The sequence below is a fragment of the Neoarius graeffei genome, chromosome 3, assembly GCF_027579695.1.
Source record: "Neoarius graeffei isolate fNeoGra1 chromosome 3, fNeoGra1.pri, whole genome shotgun sequence".
In the NCBI taxonomy this organism is placed as follows: domain Eukaryota; kingdom Metazoa; phylum Chordata; class Actinopteri; order Siluriformes; family Ariidae; genus Neoarius; species Neoarius graeffei.
The window spans coordinates 10,987,723-11,003,691 of NC_083571.1; the positions used below are offsets into that span (position 1 = coordinate 10,987,723).

Sequence of the window (15,969 nt, forward strand, 5' to 3'; positions counted from 1 at the left end):
ACTTGGCAAAGAACAGACCATAAAAAGGCGCTCACCATTGGACCGTCCGAAACCACGTTTCAGCGCGTTTCCTCTCTTTGTCTACCCCTGATCAAGGTAGATTTCGGAAACACGCGATTGCTTTAACTCAAGTGAGTTATAAACTGGTTTTCAATTACTCTTTTAAGTATGTACGAAAACTCCAAGCAAAAGGCAGTTTTTCTTTGTTTTTCATCTGTTCGGGAAGCAGCTGGACCCTCCTGGACCCGTGAAGAAAAGAACTTTCTTCTCATCAGCTACAAAGCTTCTTCAGAAAATCTCTCTCTCCACCGAAGCGCTTCCAACCTCTCCTCAAGCCACTTCTCCAGAAAGACTGTGCTTCTTACAAAAAGGCGAGACTTTTTGCAGTAAGACTGGCATTGGGCAAAGGTTTAAGTCTTAGGAATTAGTTATTCACTTAATGTGAAGTTATATGAAGTTAAATGAAGTGTATACACTGAATTTTGGTTCTCTATCATTTGTTTGTTGATTTAAATCGGTTAATCCATAAGTTTTTGCATGTCCTCTCTCTCTCTTTTCCTTCTTAACATTCTAATTTCATTATTCACACATATCCTGACCTCATTAAGATTTCAGTACCTTGGATAATACTATAAAAACTAGGGGGTTAGCCGTTTGGAAAGTCTTTATCTCCACTGGGCCTCATACGTGCTTTAGATAGCAAGAGAGCTCATTCCCTTTGTTCTACAAAGGAGACATGTGGCAACCTCCTCCTCCTCTCCTTTGTTCCACACTAGGCCTGTATTGCGGTCCAGATAAAATCATAAGTACTGATTTCAATTCAACCTTTATAGCAAATTCCCCTGTGCCTACATTTAAAGCCATATATATATATATATATATATATATATATATATATATATATATATATATATATATATATATATATATACACCATGGATGACCGTTTGAATGTATTTTAATTGTTAACTTTAACTTTATCACACACACTAGGCTGGAAGCACATGGTCAGTTAGCAATTCCTTTGTTCAGTTAGCTTACAAAGCTAATCTAGGCCTACCACGTGCTCAAACACCTTGGTCAGCTACACAGAGCTAGCCTTTTGTTTCCACACGTGGCAGTCCCTCCCCCACTCACAAACACACCCTTGCTCTCCCTCTCATAGATAAAATTCCTTTTGTCCAGTTAGCTTACAAAGCTAAATCTGCTTACACACACACACACACACACACACACACACACACACAAACATTCTGTTCATAGAAGATTTCATTCTGTTGCTTTTCAGTTATTCAAATTTCTTTTTTTTGTTTTTTTCTCTCCTTTTATTTTTACTTGTTATCTTTGTTATAATAAACATTATCATTGGAATTTTGTGTGGTGTCTGTCTGCTGTTTCGATACTTTGAAGTCACCCAGTCTCCCAAAGAATTCAAAAAGGTGCAGATGATTTATGTAATATGGTAAGTGATCAATAATAATTTGAAAATATACCATAATTTAGCTGTTTGGTAATTTATTATTAAGTACCAGGATTAATGGTATGATTCACTAAATGATTCACTGATTCGATTCATTTGAATGATTCATGTGAATGATTCATTTGAATGATTCACTTCAAACGATTCAATGACACTGATTTCATGGTAGGATTCAATTCAAATGAGTCAAATTAAATGATTCAAGGGGATTGAATCCATTTAATTATTAAAGATTGATCACTTATACCAACCTAAATACACAATCATTAATTACACCTACAGAGAGGTCCGGCCACCGTGCTGAAGTTGCGAATGAAGCTCCTGTAGAAGTTGGCAAATCCTAGGAAACACTGGAGCTCTCGTCTTGAAGATGGGGTGGGCCAATTGGCAACTGCCTCGAGCTTGAGGGGGTCCATCTGAATCCTTGCTGGGGAAATGATGAATCCCAGAAATGAGACAGAGCTCTGGTGAAATTCGCTCTTTTCTGCCTTGATGAACAACTTGTTCTCTAGCAGGCGCTGGAGGACCTGCCGGACGTGACCCCGATGTTCCTCCAGGGAGCGGGAGAAGATCAGGATGTCATCCAGGTACATGAAAACGAAGCTGTTTAGGGGGTTGTTCATGACATGAAGCTAGATGGTTTCTGAGTGGTTACCGGAAATCCTTAGGGTGAGCTGGGTGGTAAGGTGGGTGATGCTGGTCAAGCCAGTGCCATTTGAGTGTCAGGACAGTAAGAGGGACATCAAGAGCAAGTAGTGGGATTCCCAGATGCTTGGCAGTGGTGGAGGAAATCAGGTTCCTGTCTGCCCCTGAGTTGACGAGGGCCTGGAGGTGGTGATGCTGGTTGTCACAGATAATGATGACAGGAAGTAATGGACAATTAGCGGGAGACTGGTTCCGAGCATTGCCCACCAGGGCCCCTTAATTCACTGGTGGGCTCGTCCTTTTAGTGGGCAGGCTCAGCAGATGTGTCCCAGCTGACCGCAGTAGAAGCAGGCCCCCATGCTCTGCCAGCGATGTTGTTCCTCTGCTGACACCCGAACCCAGTCTACCTGCATGGGCTCAACTGATGCGGCGGAAGGTGGAGAGGTGGTGAGTCTGGGGCGGTTCTTCCCTCTCCTCCGTTGCTGGATCTGAGTGTCGATGCGGTTGGCGAGGTCCATGAGGCTGGCGAGGTCTGACGGCAGTTCCCGTGATACCAATTCGTCCTTGATGGCGTCAGACAAGCCGTGCAGGAACACGTCGACCTGGGCATTCTCGTTCCAACCGCATGAAGCAACCAATGTCCAGAACTTGATGGCATAATCTGAGGTAGACTGGAACCCCTGCCGCAGCTCCATGAGCTCTCTGGCCACCTCCCGGCTGGACAGAGAATGGCCGAAAGTTCGCCTCATCTCCTTGGAGAAATCTTTGAAACTGGAACAAAAGGGTACATTGGCATCCCAGACTGCTGTTCCCCACTCTCTGGCCTTGCCAGTGAGGAGCGTTATTGTATATGCTACCCAGGAGCGTTCTGTGGGGAAGGCCAGAGGTTGCAGCTCTAGGATCAACGAACATTGAGACAAAAACAATCTGCAAGTACCTGGTTCTCCGTCGTAGGGCTGAGGCGCTGGAAATCTCAGTTTGTGGAGAAAGGCGGTGGCAGGAGCTGAAGTAGGAGATGGCTGAGCAGGGGTAGGCACAGCTTGACAGTGCTGCATCTGCATGGTGAGAAGATTGAGTGCATTGGACAGGGTGGCGAGGTTCTGGGTAATTTGTTGTAGGTCTTGTTAGTGGGTCCCAAGGAGAGGCCCTTGCTGCTGGATGGACGTTCTCAGATGGGCGAGTTCTGCTGGATCCATGTTGGCCAGAACGTACTGTTAGGGTGGGTGGAGGTATGGTGAAGTTAAGATCCACAAGCAGAACACAGACAATAATCCAATAAATATGATTTAATTCAGGGAAAAAAGGGCATGGCAAAAAAGGGTAAACAAACAGGACAAAAAACAAATGGCAAAAATATTCTGGACAAAATGAGAAACAACTTGACAAAAACATGAGACAGGCAAAGACAAAAACGCTGGTGCAAAAAACCATGAACAAGAAAAGACCCTTAGTGCAAGAAACCATGAATCAGAAATAACCCGTAGTGCAAAAAAACACCATGAACCAGGAGAGTGCTAGTGCAAAAACCATGAACAAGAAAAAGTCACTAGAGAATAACCATGAACAGCAAGAGAGGCACAGAAATGGCTAAAGAAGCAAACGAGACATGAACTGCCATGAATTATTTCTAAATCTTTTAATGAGCACTTCAGACTATGTTGAATAAGTAGATGCAAAGTGAAATTTAGCGAACAAACGGTCAATAAATCTGAAAAGCATTTCACGACTTCCTTGGACAAGTCAAAAACACAATAAATTCACTTTCAGTGCATCAAGTTGGTAACCTGTCAGTGTGGAGACTGAAGAAAAAGAAAAAACAGCATAGTAACATTCTTTTATTTGTATATCGTGGTTTGTTAGGGAGCTGGGATCAGTGTGCAGGGTCAGCTCCTGGAGCAGAGAGGATTAATGGTTTAACCCCCAACCTGGGTTAACCCCCAACCTTCTAATCATTAACCCAGAGCCTAAACCATTGATCCACCACTGCTGAGTGCCTTGTGATTTCTGTAATGTCAGACCAAGGCCTTGGAGAATGCTATTTCATTCTACTGTATACCTGTATATGGCTAGAATGACAATAAAAATCTCTAATCCCGAATCTCTAAAAGTGGACTAGGCAAATAGTGTAATGCTTTATCAAAGAGTGGTGTTGATGTTCGTCCTTCAAGGTTGAAGAAGACCATGACTTCAATTTGGTGGGTGGCGGTTGTGGGTCCAGAGGTGACTGATGAGGCCAATCTGGGCTTTGAAGGTACGCCCAAATGTCAGGCACGTGTGGGTAGGTGCTATACTGGGGGTGGTGATAGTTCAAGCCTTCTATACAGTTCGTTTCTTCTGGGCCTTGGTGATGCATTTCATCTATTGTGGGAGCATAAGCACTAATCAACATTGTATTCTTCTTGCCTCCAAGTGGGAGCTGAAGTGTCATCAGGTGATCACTGATACCCTCCGGGAGTTTTGTAAGTTTCTGGGCAAAGTGGCACTTTACAGAAAATCCAACACCTGCCTCTGGCCATTCAGTGCTGCTACAACCATTCCAGAAGAAGGAATAACCATCACCACATTCCATGAGCTGGCCCTTGTCTGCTAGATGTGTTTTGTTGAGGGCAACTATGTCCGCATTGTAGCGAGCTGGTGACTAGTGCAGTTCTCTTCATTATCCGGTAGAGTGCACATGTTCCATGTGCCAATGTTGAGTACCTTCACCATCTTATTTATTTTCTTATTTGTTGTATTGTGACTGCTGGGTGGGATCCCCACCAGCCGTGGTGTGCTGGCCAAGGTGAAGTGAAGCAGGCTATGTTTGGGGCATCTTTTCCAGCCCCTTCCTCCATGGAGGTGAGCAGAGTGAATCCTAAATAGGGCTGCTCAGACACCCAGGGGGCTGCCGAACTATGCTGCTGCTTCGTTCCAGCAGAGAGCGACTCTATGCCCTGGGCCACCTGTGTGCAGTTTCGTGACTACAGCTTCCAGTGTTTCCGCACCCGTTGCTTCGCCACTTGCCCATCGCCACAGGACTTGAATTTGAATTTGAAGATATGACTTGCGCATGACTTGGATTAGAGTGAGGGAGAGTTGTGCAGCCATCAGACTCACTCTCTTGTCCCAACCTCACTGGGTCCAGGGGCAAGACAGAATCAAGATAGCTGGAGCTAGGTTGGGATGCAGTGGATGGCCAAGAGTGTTCAACATGTTGCACTGTGCCCTGATCAAGCACCACAAACGCTTTGCTGGGTCTGCCTTCCTGCCCATTGAACCACCAGGTGGTGGTCTTCTCAGCACAGTCTGTCAAGTCCAGTCTTCAGTTGTAACCCTGACCAGGGGGAGCAAGGGGTTGCTAGTGCTTGCTCAAGGCACCACCCCAGGCTAGTGGAGGGAAGGAGATACCTTATTGCTCCATTGCATGGTGGTCAAGGAGTGCAGAGTGGTGTTTGTTAAGCCATTCAAGACTCATCCAAACCTACATATCATTACCATTTCAACAAACACTGACTGTGTCAGTTAGGGTTTTCAAAGTCCTTTCCAAGCCACATCAGGCAGCACATCATTCTGGATAAGGGCATCTGTTAAATGCCTGTAATATAACATAATATAATGTAATATTACTTGCTTTTTAGGGTACATTTTTTGCAGTCTGCTCTTTAGAGTATATTTTTAATATTATTTCTGCTTCTCAGCATTTCTTTACACGTGTCTAAAACCTTTGTGCAATATTCTTAAATAATTTCTAGATGATTTGTCAAATGTAGGGAAATTGCACAAGTATCTACTTACCACACTGCTGTTTACATCCTGAGGATCAGGTCAAAGCCAGTTATGACTACCAGCTTGGATGGAAAAATACAGTTGAGAAATGATGAACTGTGGTAAATTTAGACGGCTAGTTCAATATGCCCAACGGTTCCTCTCAATAAAACATCAATAGCACTTTAATAACACATTCACAAGCATTAACCCTTTCATGCATAATGTCCATAGAAAAACAAGCATAAATCTATTATTACTGATTATTATTATTTAGTATAAATACAGAGTTGATTATAGAAAATTGTGTGCACTGATTGGTAGAGAAATTGGGACTATTCTCGATAATCACCTCGAGTGACTTGGCAAATTGGTGACCAACTGCTTTGTCACTGTAAGTGAGGAAGAATTACAAATGATGAAAGAAAACACTGTTCCTAAAAGCACTATGGATGCTATAAAGTTTGGTCTAAAACTATTCAAAGATAAGGCAGAATTGGGATTTATTTTATCGATTTCAAAACAAAGTATTTTATGTGACTCAGCATAGATAAGTGACAAGTCTGTGCTGTGCCATTATTACATTTGCATGCTGCTTTTGAAGTTTGAAATAATTTTTTAAATATGATTTTTTTTAAAATAGTTACCTGTGTATTTATACTAAATTATCTGCCTCAGGGTCAGTAAATATTGGTGAATAATAACCAAGACGAAGCATTCGGTGAATAATTGTTAAATATAATGATTATGAATAGATTACTATGTACTACAGTTACATCAAGTCAAAGTCCCTCTCACACCAGAATCTGGTCTTCCCAGACAGTCTCCTGTCCCAGTGCTAACAAACTTTTTAAGGCATATGGGTGTGGCGCTGATCTCCGTTTCGATAGCCCTCTGCCTCTCGCCTATACACTGAGGGTTACAGCGGGGGGGCAGTCCTCTGGGAACCACGAGAGTTTGACTTCCCCAATCACATCTGTATTGCAGTGTGTCTTGCCAGTGTGAGGGAAATTTAATGGACGAACATTATTATTCTCTGTGTTTCTCTATGTTGAGCTCAAGTGACTTTTAGTGAACTGAGAAAGATGTTTTTCCACATGCTGTAATCGCCTTTCTGTGGCCTTGGTGATAAGCAGGGTGCCTGAATTCTCCATAACTACGCATCTGCCTGCACATACCAGAGCATGCCAGATGCATGCTTTAACAAAGCTTCATAGAAAATCTTGAGCCAATCACGTGAAGATGCAAGCAGTAAGTGAATGCCTTTAGAGTATAATAGATAACAGCCACTAAAACACAACTCAGAGTGCGCATACTCTCGGCATCATCAGAAGTGGTGTCTTCTTCTATTCTTCTCTTTCCTTTCCTATTTTATATATCTGTTATATGATCTACTATAATAAATAACTGAAAAGACGACTGCTAAGCGTTTTGAAGTGTTTATTAGAAATTTCCATTACAATTTGGCGTCCCCTGGGTGGGCTCTATGCGTCAGATCCTCGGACGACGGAACACTCCCAAGGCTACAATGCGGAGCTGAGAACTCGGATGAGAGACCAGGCCATCAGGGCTCACCGAACCAGTAAGTGATAACTTTGCATTCTTGTTTAAAGAAATTAGTGGAAACAGTATTTAAAGAATGATACAAGAAATGGACAGAGATTGTCCCAGTCAAGGAAGACTGATATAAGAGACGGACAGAGATTGTCCCAGTCAAGGAAGACTGATATAAGAGATGGACAGAAGTTTGTCCGAGCCCAGGAGGACTGCTAAGCTGTGGTACCATCAATATGTTTGCCGAAACGGATAAAACACAATTTTGAGACAATAAACCGTGAGTAGTTTATTGGGTTGTGTAAGAGAATTATCCGCCTAAGTGACGACTGGGTAATCGCTTGCCTACTTGAGGAGGGGAAGAACGGGTGCGTGTTTCGACGGATTCACGTTCAGCGATTCGTAGGAATTGAATCTTGCTCCCTTTGTTCTGTGTGAACAACTGGCCCGTCGGAGGAACGGGATAGAGAGGTTCGATCACGAAAACGCAAAGACACACCGGTGTGCACGCAAAATATTGATGAATTAACAGAGTACTGTCCTCCTCCAAACTCTGAAACAGAGAAATAGATTTTGTACACATGCGTGAGTTGTCTTTGAGGTTGTTGTGCTAAATGATACCTACTTTAGTTTAGGGCAAATGTCAGATAAATTGTTTACTAATAAGAACACACCTAAAGGATTATTGTGTTGCATTTTTGGACATAGTCCAACTTGTTCTTCTTGTGATCCAAATAAAAACTCAGCCACTGTTGTCATAACCTATTGATATAACAGTGTATAATGAGGCACAGAAACGGTAAGTTAGGGAAAGAAAAGAAAAAGCAAGTAAGCCTGAAGCTACATGTGCTATAATAAGAATTGGATGTTCCTATGACAGCCCAAACATCCAGTTTATGAAAACCTCGTATGGTGAGGATTGCTTAGCACAGTTTGATATATGGATAAAGGACTTAGAATTCCCTGAAAAGGACAGTTTTAGTCCCAGGCAGATAGAACGATTAGAAGAAAAGTTGAAACGGAAGGAAAAAGAAGAGTCTGCAGATAATGTTAAGTTCTTAGGGGACTGGAGGGCGTTTTCTGCATGGAAAGAAGAAACACTTAAGAGAGAGTACAAAAGAGAGAAATGACAGGCAGGGCTCTCACCCTCTTCTCAGTGTTTGAAATTTCAGACGGACCCTGACCTGGAGTCTGCCCCACCACCCCGACACACACTGCCTCCTCAGCAAGGCAGAGCATCATTTCCACAAGCGCTTCACCCACAGAAAGGGGGAGAAGTCGAGACAAAGAAAAAAAAAACTGAGCCTCTGGAATCTCTCCCAGCCTACCAGCCGCCTCCAGCATCAGTGCATCTCAGCGCTTCTCCATCACATACGAGATCCGGTCTTGCGTATGGCAACGGAAGAGACACCCTCCTGGACCTGATCACGTGCTCACCAGTGGGTCCACAAGGCTGTAACCTAAAGTCTGAAGTTCTTCATCTTCCAGTGGTGGAAGTGGCTGGAGCTGACAGCATGCTTCTAGTCCACAGACCCTGGACGACAGCTGACATGAAGGAAAACATGGCTTCTCTTCCCAACGTGAGAGAGGTAGGAGGAAAGAGATTTGGTAATGAACTGTTGATGTTTTGCAGAGAATTCCGACTGACCACCCATGAACTTCGCCACCTAATCATGACCAAGATGGGTATAGATATGGAACAAGGTTTCCAAAGAGTGGCCAGAAGCTGACCAGCGAATGACTATACCAGACTGGGGCACGGCTGGCAATGGTGAGTACAGAGATACCATCACTGCTCTCTGTGCTCGTCTGGACAGTGCTTTTCCCTTGAACATAGACATGACTAAGATCAGTATGTGTAAGCAAGAAGATGGAGAAGGTGTGTCAGCGTTTCTCGCCTGTCTCACCGCCACGCACGAGAAACACAGTGGCCTGACCAGACCCGTGACCCTAGCTGCAGTGGAGGGCGCTCCTGAGCCTCACCAAGATCGAGCAGTATGCTGTGCATGCAGAAAAGCTGCTGAAAGAAAAGGAGAAGTCAACACAAAAAGACCAAGACCTACACGCCACCACTCTCACTCTTCTCCAGACTGTTCAGCCTGGAGGAAGAGGCCCCGTGAGGAGTACAGCAAAGCAGACTGACGGGCGGACTCTGGGAATGGGCCCTGCACAGAGAACAGGGGAGGTAACACACACACACACCTGATGATACACATACACATAGACAGGAGCATTCACATAACGTTAAACACATTAGTAGCAGCACCTGCATGCAACAGCAAGACTACACAGAAACGCCCGATACACCAGTCCAGATAGATACACCTGAAGTTGCATTCAGTTTGTTAAAATACACAACTACTCCCTTCTTTAAACTCCCTTGTATGCCCCTCACTGTGTGGGGGCATGTGTTAACCTTTTTAGTAGATTCTGGAGCAGGACACTCAGTGATACAACATGGGGTACTTCCAGTAGACCCACTGCTCAGCTCAAATTAAATTCAGATGATGGGCATCTCAGGACAACCTGTAACCGAAACTTTCTCAGTCAACCTCCTGTGTAAAAGCGAAGGAGGAATAGTTACATCCCACTCATTCCTCATCTCACATACATGTCCAGTAAATTTGTTAGCACATGATTTAATGTGCAAATTAGGAGTAAATCTCACGTCCACTTCAGATGGACTAACTACTGAAGTAAGTGAAATGTGCGGTGTGCAGTATGGGTTTGGAAGCCCTCTGTATGTGTATGTCTGGCGGCTCTGCTCAGATCAACTTGCACAAACTCCAAAACACCTTGTACAGCTCGCACACTTGAACACCTCATCAGTTGACACAGATTATATGAAAGAGGAAGATTTACACTGCACAGCACATGTTCACCAAGGGCAAGATGTAGAGTTTGAAAAGACTTGGTTTGCAGACCCCCACGCATGTGAAAGATTAACCCTCAAAACTACATATTGGTCTAAACATTACTGCGCTGTACAGGTCCATTTTACTCATTGTCCGAACAACTGCATCAGTGTTCATCGCAGTGTTCTCAAACATGTTATATGCAGCCTCATGTCAGAGGACTCTGAGGTTGACTGCTGCCAACATGATTTCTTTGACATCGTTAATTCTATACCCCATGTCTCATTAGCAAGGCCACGAGCCGCCCATTAGAAAGACGTGGGGGAGTGGGTCAAGAAGTGTGCAGCCAATGGCAATGAATGGTCCCAAACAGAGGACCCTAGTGTGTTGTTTTGCCAAAAGCTTGGGGTCTACAAGCAAAGTTAGGCTATGTGTGTGCATGTTAAACGCAGCGTAATATTAGCCACTTATGACCGGGATCCTGGGGACCCCGGCCATAGTGGCCTGTTTGTCTCTGTTTCCACAGGCATAACTCCAGCAGAGGTGCACCCCAAATTGGCGGGAGTTCCAAATTCCGTTTGGGCGAAGGGTAAACATGATGTAGGCCTAATAAAGAATGCTGAACCAGTGGTGATCACCCCCAAATCAGATTTCAGGCCTAAACAGACCCAGTACCCACTCAAACCAGAAGCAATCACAGGTATAAGACTGGTCTTTGATTCATTGCTGAAGGCAGATGTAATTGTCCCTTGCCAGGACTCTCCAGTGCGCACTCCTATTTTCCCAGTTAAGAAGGCAAGAAAACCGTCCCAGCCCGATGAGTGGAGGTTTGTCCAAGATCTGCAAGCAGTCAATGCTGCAGCTGTCCCGCACGCGCCTGACGTCCCTAAAGAGCGCTCTGCAGACCACACCCACTCTGGGACTGCCTGACCCCAATAAACCATTTGTTCAAACTGTAGATGGAAAGAAGGGTTTTATGACCTCTGTTCTTTTGCAGAACACGGGGATGGAGTGAAACCTGTAGCCTACTTCTCCAGCAGGCTGGATCCAGTGGCGGCTGGACTTCCTGTTTGCCTGGGTGCAGTTGCTGCAGCTGAAAATGCGGTAACTGCCTCCAGAAATATTGTGGGGTATTCTAACCTCACCCTTTTGGTCCCACATGCTGTCTCCCTGCTTCTGTTGGAGAAAAAGACATCACATTTGTCAGCACAGAGATGATTGAAGTATAACACTGTCATACTTGATATGCCTAACATCATTGTGAAACATTGTTCTGTTCTGAATTCTGCCTCTCTTCTCCCTACAGAGAACGATGGAGAGCCACATGACTGTGTTGCTCTCACTAACGATTTTTGTTCCCCCAGGGAACAAAAATTAAAGAGCGACCCTTTAGGAAATCCAGACATGGTCCTCTATGTGGATGGTTCAGCCTCCAGAGACCCAGAGACGGGAAAGAACAAAGTAGGTTTTGCCGTAGTCTCAGATCACGAGGTCCTCAAGACGTCGTGTCTGCCCTCAAACCTGTCGGCGCAGGCCGCAGAGCTCTGTGCCCTTATTGAGGCATGTAAATTGGCTGCAGGGCAATCTGTCAATATTTTTACGGACAGTACGTAGGTACGCATTTGGCGTTGTGCACGATTTTGGCATCATTTGGAAACACAGAAATTTTCTCATTAGCACAGGATCTCCCATTGCACATCATAAACTGGTCTCTGAGTTGTTGGATGCTATTCTACTCCCTAGAGCCATTGCTGTGTGTAAGTGTGTTGCCCATACTAACAATACTGATCTTGTGTCTCAAGGAAATGCCAGGGCGGACACGGCAGCTAAGTGTGCAGCCTCAGCTTCCAGTTCACCCTCTAACCTTGTTTTTCCTCAGGTTTCTACCCCCTGTTTACAGCTAGCAGACCTTCAGAGCACTGCCACTCAGGACGAGAGACGAGTCTGGAAACAGGCAGGCTGTATCTTTGCAAACTTGGTCTGGGTTTGTCCCTCGGGCCGTCCCTGTCTACCAAAATACATGTTCCCTTTCTATGCAAAATTGGCACATGGGCTCACCCATGTGTCAAAAGGGGGGATGGTAGCAGAAGTAACAAAGAGATGGTTCACAAATGGGTTTTCAAATTATGCTGCAAAATTTTGCAAGCAATGCTTGATATGCGCACAAAATAATGCAGGTCAAGGTATCAAACTAACTCAAGCAGCACACCCAATACCAGACAAACCATTTGATCATCTCCAAATAGACTTTATTGAACTGACACCTAGTGAAGGGAAAAGGTATTGCCTGGTAATAGTTGACATGTTTTCAAAATGGGTTGAAGTATTCCCCACAGCTAAACAAGACTCAGAGGCGGTAGTCAAAGCACTCCTGAGAGATATAATTCCTAGGTGGGGTATACCTAGCAAAATCTCAAGTGACAATGGAACACCCTTTGTTAATGCAGCCCTAAAGAAAATAGGAGCATTCCTAGGGATAGACCTGAAACAACATTGTGCCTACCATCCTGCCAGTGCAGGAGCAGTAGAGAGGTAAAATGGGTCACTTAAAAATAAACTAAGCAAAGCTTGTGCAGAAACAGGGCTAGGATGGACAAAGGTCCTCCCTGTAGTACTCACACAAATGAGGATGCAAACTAGGCCTAAACATGGGTTAAGCACATTTGAAATTCTGTTTGGATGAATACCAAACATGGGGATAGGGCCAGCCCAAGGAACACTGCCGAACAGCAGACTGTGTGATGATGCAATGTTGAATTACTGTGCAATGTTGTCCTCTGCTTTTAAATTTATCCATAAACAGGTAAAAGAAGCACTTCCCAAACCTGCTGAGGGATCTACAACCAGGGGATTGGATCATGGTGAAGGTCACAGGCAGAGTGACGTGGATTCACGCTAGCCACTGCAGGAGGGTTCCTGAACCGGCTGAGCAGGAGGAAGAGGAAGGCCTAAGTGACCAGACACTGACTAAAGCTCGTGAGGAACAAAGGCATCACTGCATTCCAATTCTAAGGTTCCTTCACTGGCTTCCAGTAAGCTACAGAATTGGCTTTAAAGCATTGCTGCTGGTGTATAAATCTCTAAATGGTACAGGGCCCAATTACCTCTCTGATATGTTGCAGCGGCCTAACCCAATCAGATCTACCAGATCGCAGCAGCAAAATTTACTGGTAAAACCTGTTGTTAAAGCAAAGTGTGGTGAAGCAGCTTTTAGCTACTATGCAGTACAGCTATGGAACCAACTCCCAGAGGACATTAAAAATGCTCCTGCTGTTGGCAGCTTTAAATCTAGTTTAAAGACCAGGCTGTTTTCAGATGCTTTCTGCTAACTGATAAATATCATCTTTACATGTTTTAAACTTTACTTAACTTTTACAGTCTCTGCATGTTTTAAACTTTACTTAACTTTTATTCTATTTTATTCTGCTGTTTTTTACTGAACTTTTACTTCATTTTATTATTTTATTTCTACTATTGTTTAATTCTTATTTTTCTCTCTCTTCTTCCCCCTTTATTTTATGTAATTTTATTTTGTATTGTTTACTGTTTTGCTTTTACGTCTGTAAAGCACATTGAACTGCCAACTGTGTATGAAATGCGCTATATAAATAAACTTGCCTTGCCTTGCCTTGCATGGAACAGTGCGAGTATCACATCAATCACGCACGCACCCTCAATAGGGAAGAGTATTTCAGTGTCTAACCGATAGATAAGTCTTAGGGTTTCGAGTTTCCTCCAAGTCCCGGTGAGGTGGGACAAGGGCTGATAGGGTGTGCCCGCCCTCTGAGCACCAGTACATGTCAAGAAGGGCAAGGGTTAACTCGGTAACCTCATTGAGGCACTGAACAAGATGCGCAAGGTTGCTGAACAATTACGAACAGATGAACATGGAGGAGTTGAAGACAGCTGATGGTGTTAGTTCAGTGGATGGAAGACTGATTCTATCCACCATACCGGTCCTGGGCTTAGTGATTGTGATGCAATGTTTGCTCCCTGTGTTCTGTCAATGTTGTATGTCTGTGTTTCAGAGGCAGCTGACAAATATCGGTTACCAGATGGTGAAAATAGACCCAGACGACTTGCCTGACTGGCCTCCAAAACCCACATGAAGACCACAACCCACCATTCGATGACATCAGCACAGTTGACATGAAATTAGCCTTAACTTAAAACATTTTCATTTGTGGTTGTTTCCTGTTCTATTGTTTCCTGATCTATGTATATGGCTTGCTAGCATTTACTTAAAGACGTCTATGTCTTATAAAAACAGCCTTAGCATTATCCCTGTACACTCAATGACGTGTTAAGTCGAATCTCTCTGAGAACTCTTATCACTGAAACTGTGTACAGTTCTTTTCTTTTAGCAATTATTATCCTGTATGATAAAAAGGGGGGAAATGTGAGGGAAATTTAATGGACGAACATTATTATTCTCTGTGTTTCTGTATGTTGAGCTCAAGCGACTTAGTGAACTGAGAAAGATGTTTTTCCACATGCTGTAATCGCCTTTCTGTGGCCTTGGTGATAAGCAGGGTGCCTGAGTTCTCCATAACTACGCATCCGCCTGCACATACCAGAGCACGCCAGGTGCACGCTTTAACAAAGCTTCATAGAAAATCTTGAGCCAATCACGTGAAGATGCAAGCAGTAAGCGAATGCCTTTAGAGTATAATAGATAACAGCCACTAAAACAAAACTCAGAGTGCGCGTACTCTCGGCATTATCAGAAGTGGTGTCTTCTTCTATTCTCTTTCCTTTCCTATTTTATATATCTGTTATATGATCTACTGTAATAAATAACTGAAAAGACGACTGCTAAGCATTTTGAAGTGCTTATTAGAAATTTCCATTACACCAGACAGTAGTGTTTTTATGATGGTCTTTGGTATGACCCAACTGCGAATAGAATTCACTATCTCCTGGTCAAGAGGCGGACACGCTAACTACTAGGTCAACTCATGGTCACAATTACATCATATATTGATTACTATTGAAAAAAAACAGATAAGGTATGTCATTGACTGTTTTGTTATTAACATCTTGGCTTTTAAATTATATTCTATGATAAAGAAGTAACATTTGTGAAAACACCTGCTAAAAAAGGTATATTCTTTTGTCTTATTCTTTTGTCCAAAGGGTACACACATTTTTGCACTCAACTGCAGATCATGTTCTCCATGCAAACTTAGTGACAGATTGTGAGAATCATCTCAAGTACATGCATGAAGATTTTAAATGCATGTGTTCGCTCTGGGTTGCTCTACAGTACCCAGACATGGTGTCTGGAGGGTATGCTGATAGAAGATATGAAGAAAGATATGAAGAAAGGAATAAACCCAGCAACTCAAGTTGAAGGCCAGCTAAACTGGGCTTTCAAGATATCAAACCAACAGTTGTATGAAATCACACATACTATTCAAGATTTCTGCCATTTACAGTTCCTTAAATACATGGCTCACATTTGCTGAATGGAAAATGATGCACTACAGAAACAAGCATTGTCTGATAAACAATTGGGAGTAGGTCTACTATTGGGAATAGATCAGCAGCAGGCATGGAAGGCAATGATGGACAAAAAGAATCTCAAGTGTCTACTGTAACACTGTTTTCCACTGGTACACCCCAAGACCAATCACGTGCCACATGGGAAGAAATGATGATGATGATGAATTAATCTTTCGATAGATTTCC

The 15,969-nt window shown here is 43.6% G+C and overlaps 2 protein-coding genes across 9 annotated transcripts in view; one reads left to right on the forward strand and one right to left on the reverse strand.

Annotated features, from left to right (window-relative positions):
* LOC132883151 (uncharacterized) overlaps window positions 1-15,088 on the forward strand; it is a 46,651-nt gene extending 31,563 nt beyond the window's left edge. The window contains exon 4 of one of the 2 annotated variants that reach the window (XM_060916405.1): window positions 7,365-15,088. In XM_060916405.1, the coding sequence (XP_060772388.1) occupies window positions 7,365-7,409 (45 nt within the window). In that variant the 3' untranslated portion in view covers window positions 7,410-15,088. The remainder of the gene's footprint in view (window positions 1-7,364) is intronic. The other variant, XM_060916406.1, reaches the window with a different exon arrangement.
* The window catches only part of si:ch211-140l13.3 (centromere protein J), an 83,966-nt gene that overhangs the window by 36,131 nt on the left and 31,866 nt on the right, over window positions 1-15,969 (reverse strand). The window lies entirely within an intron of this gene.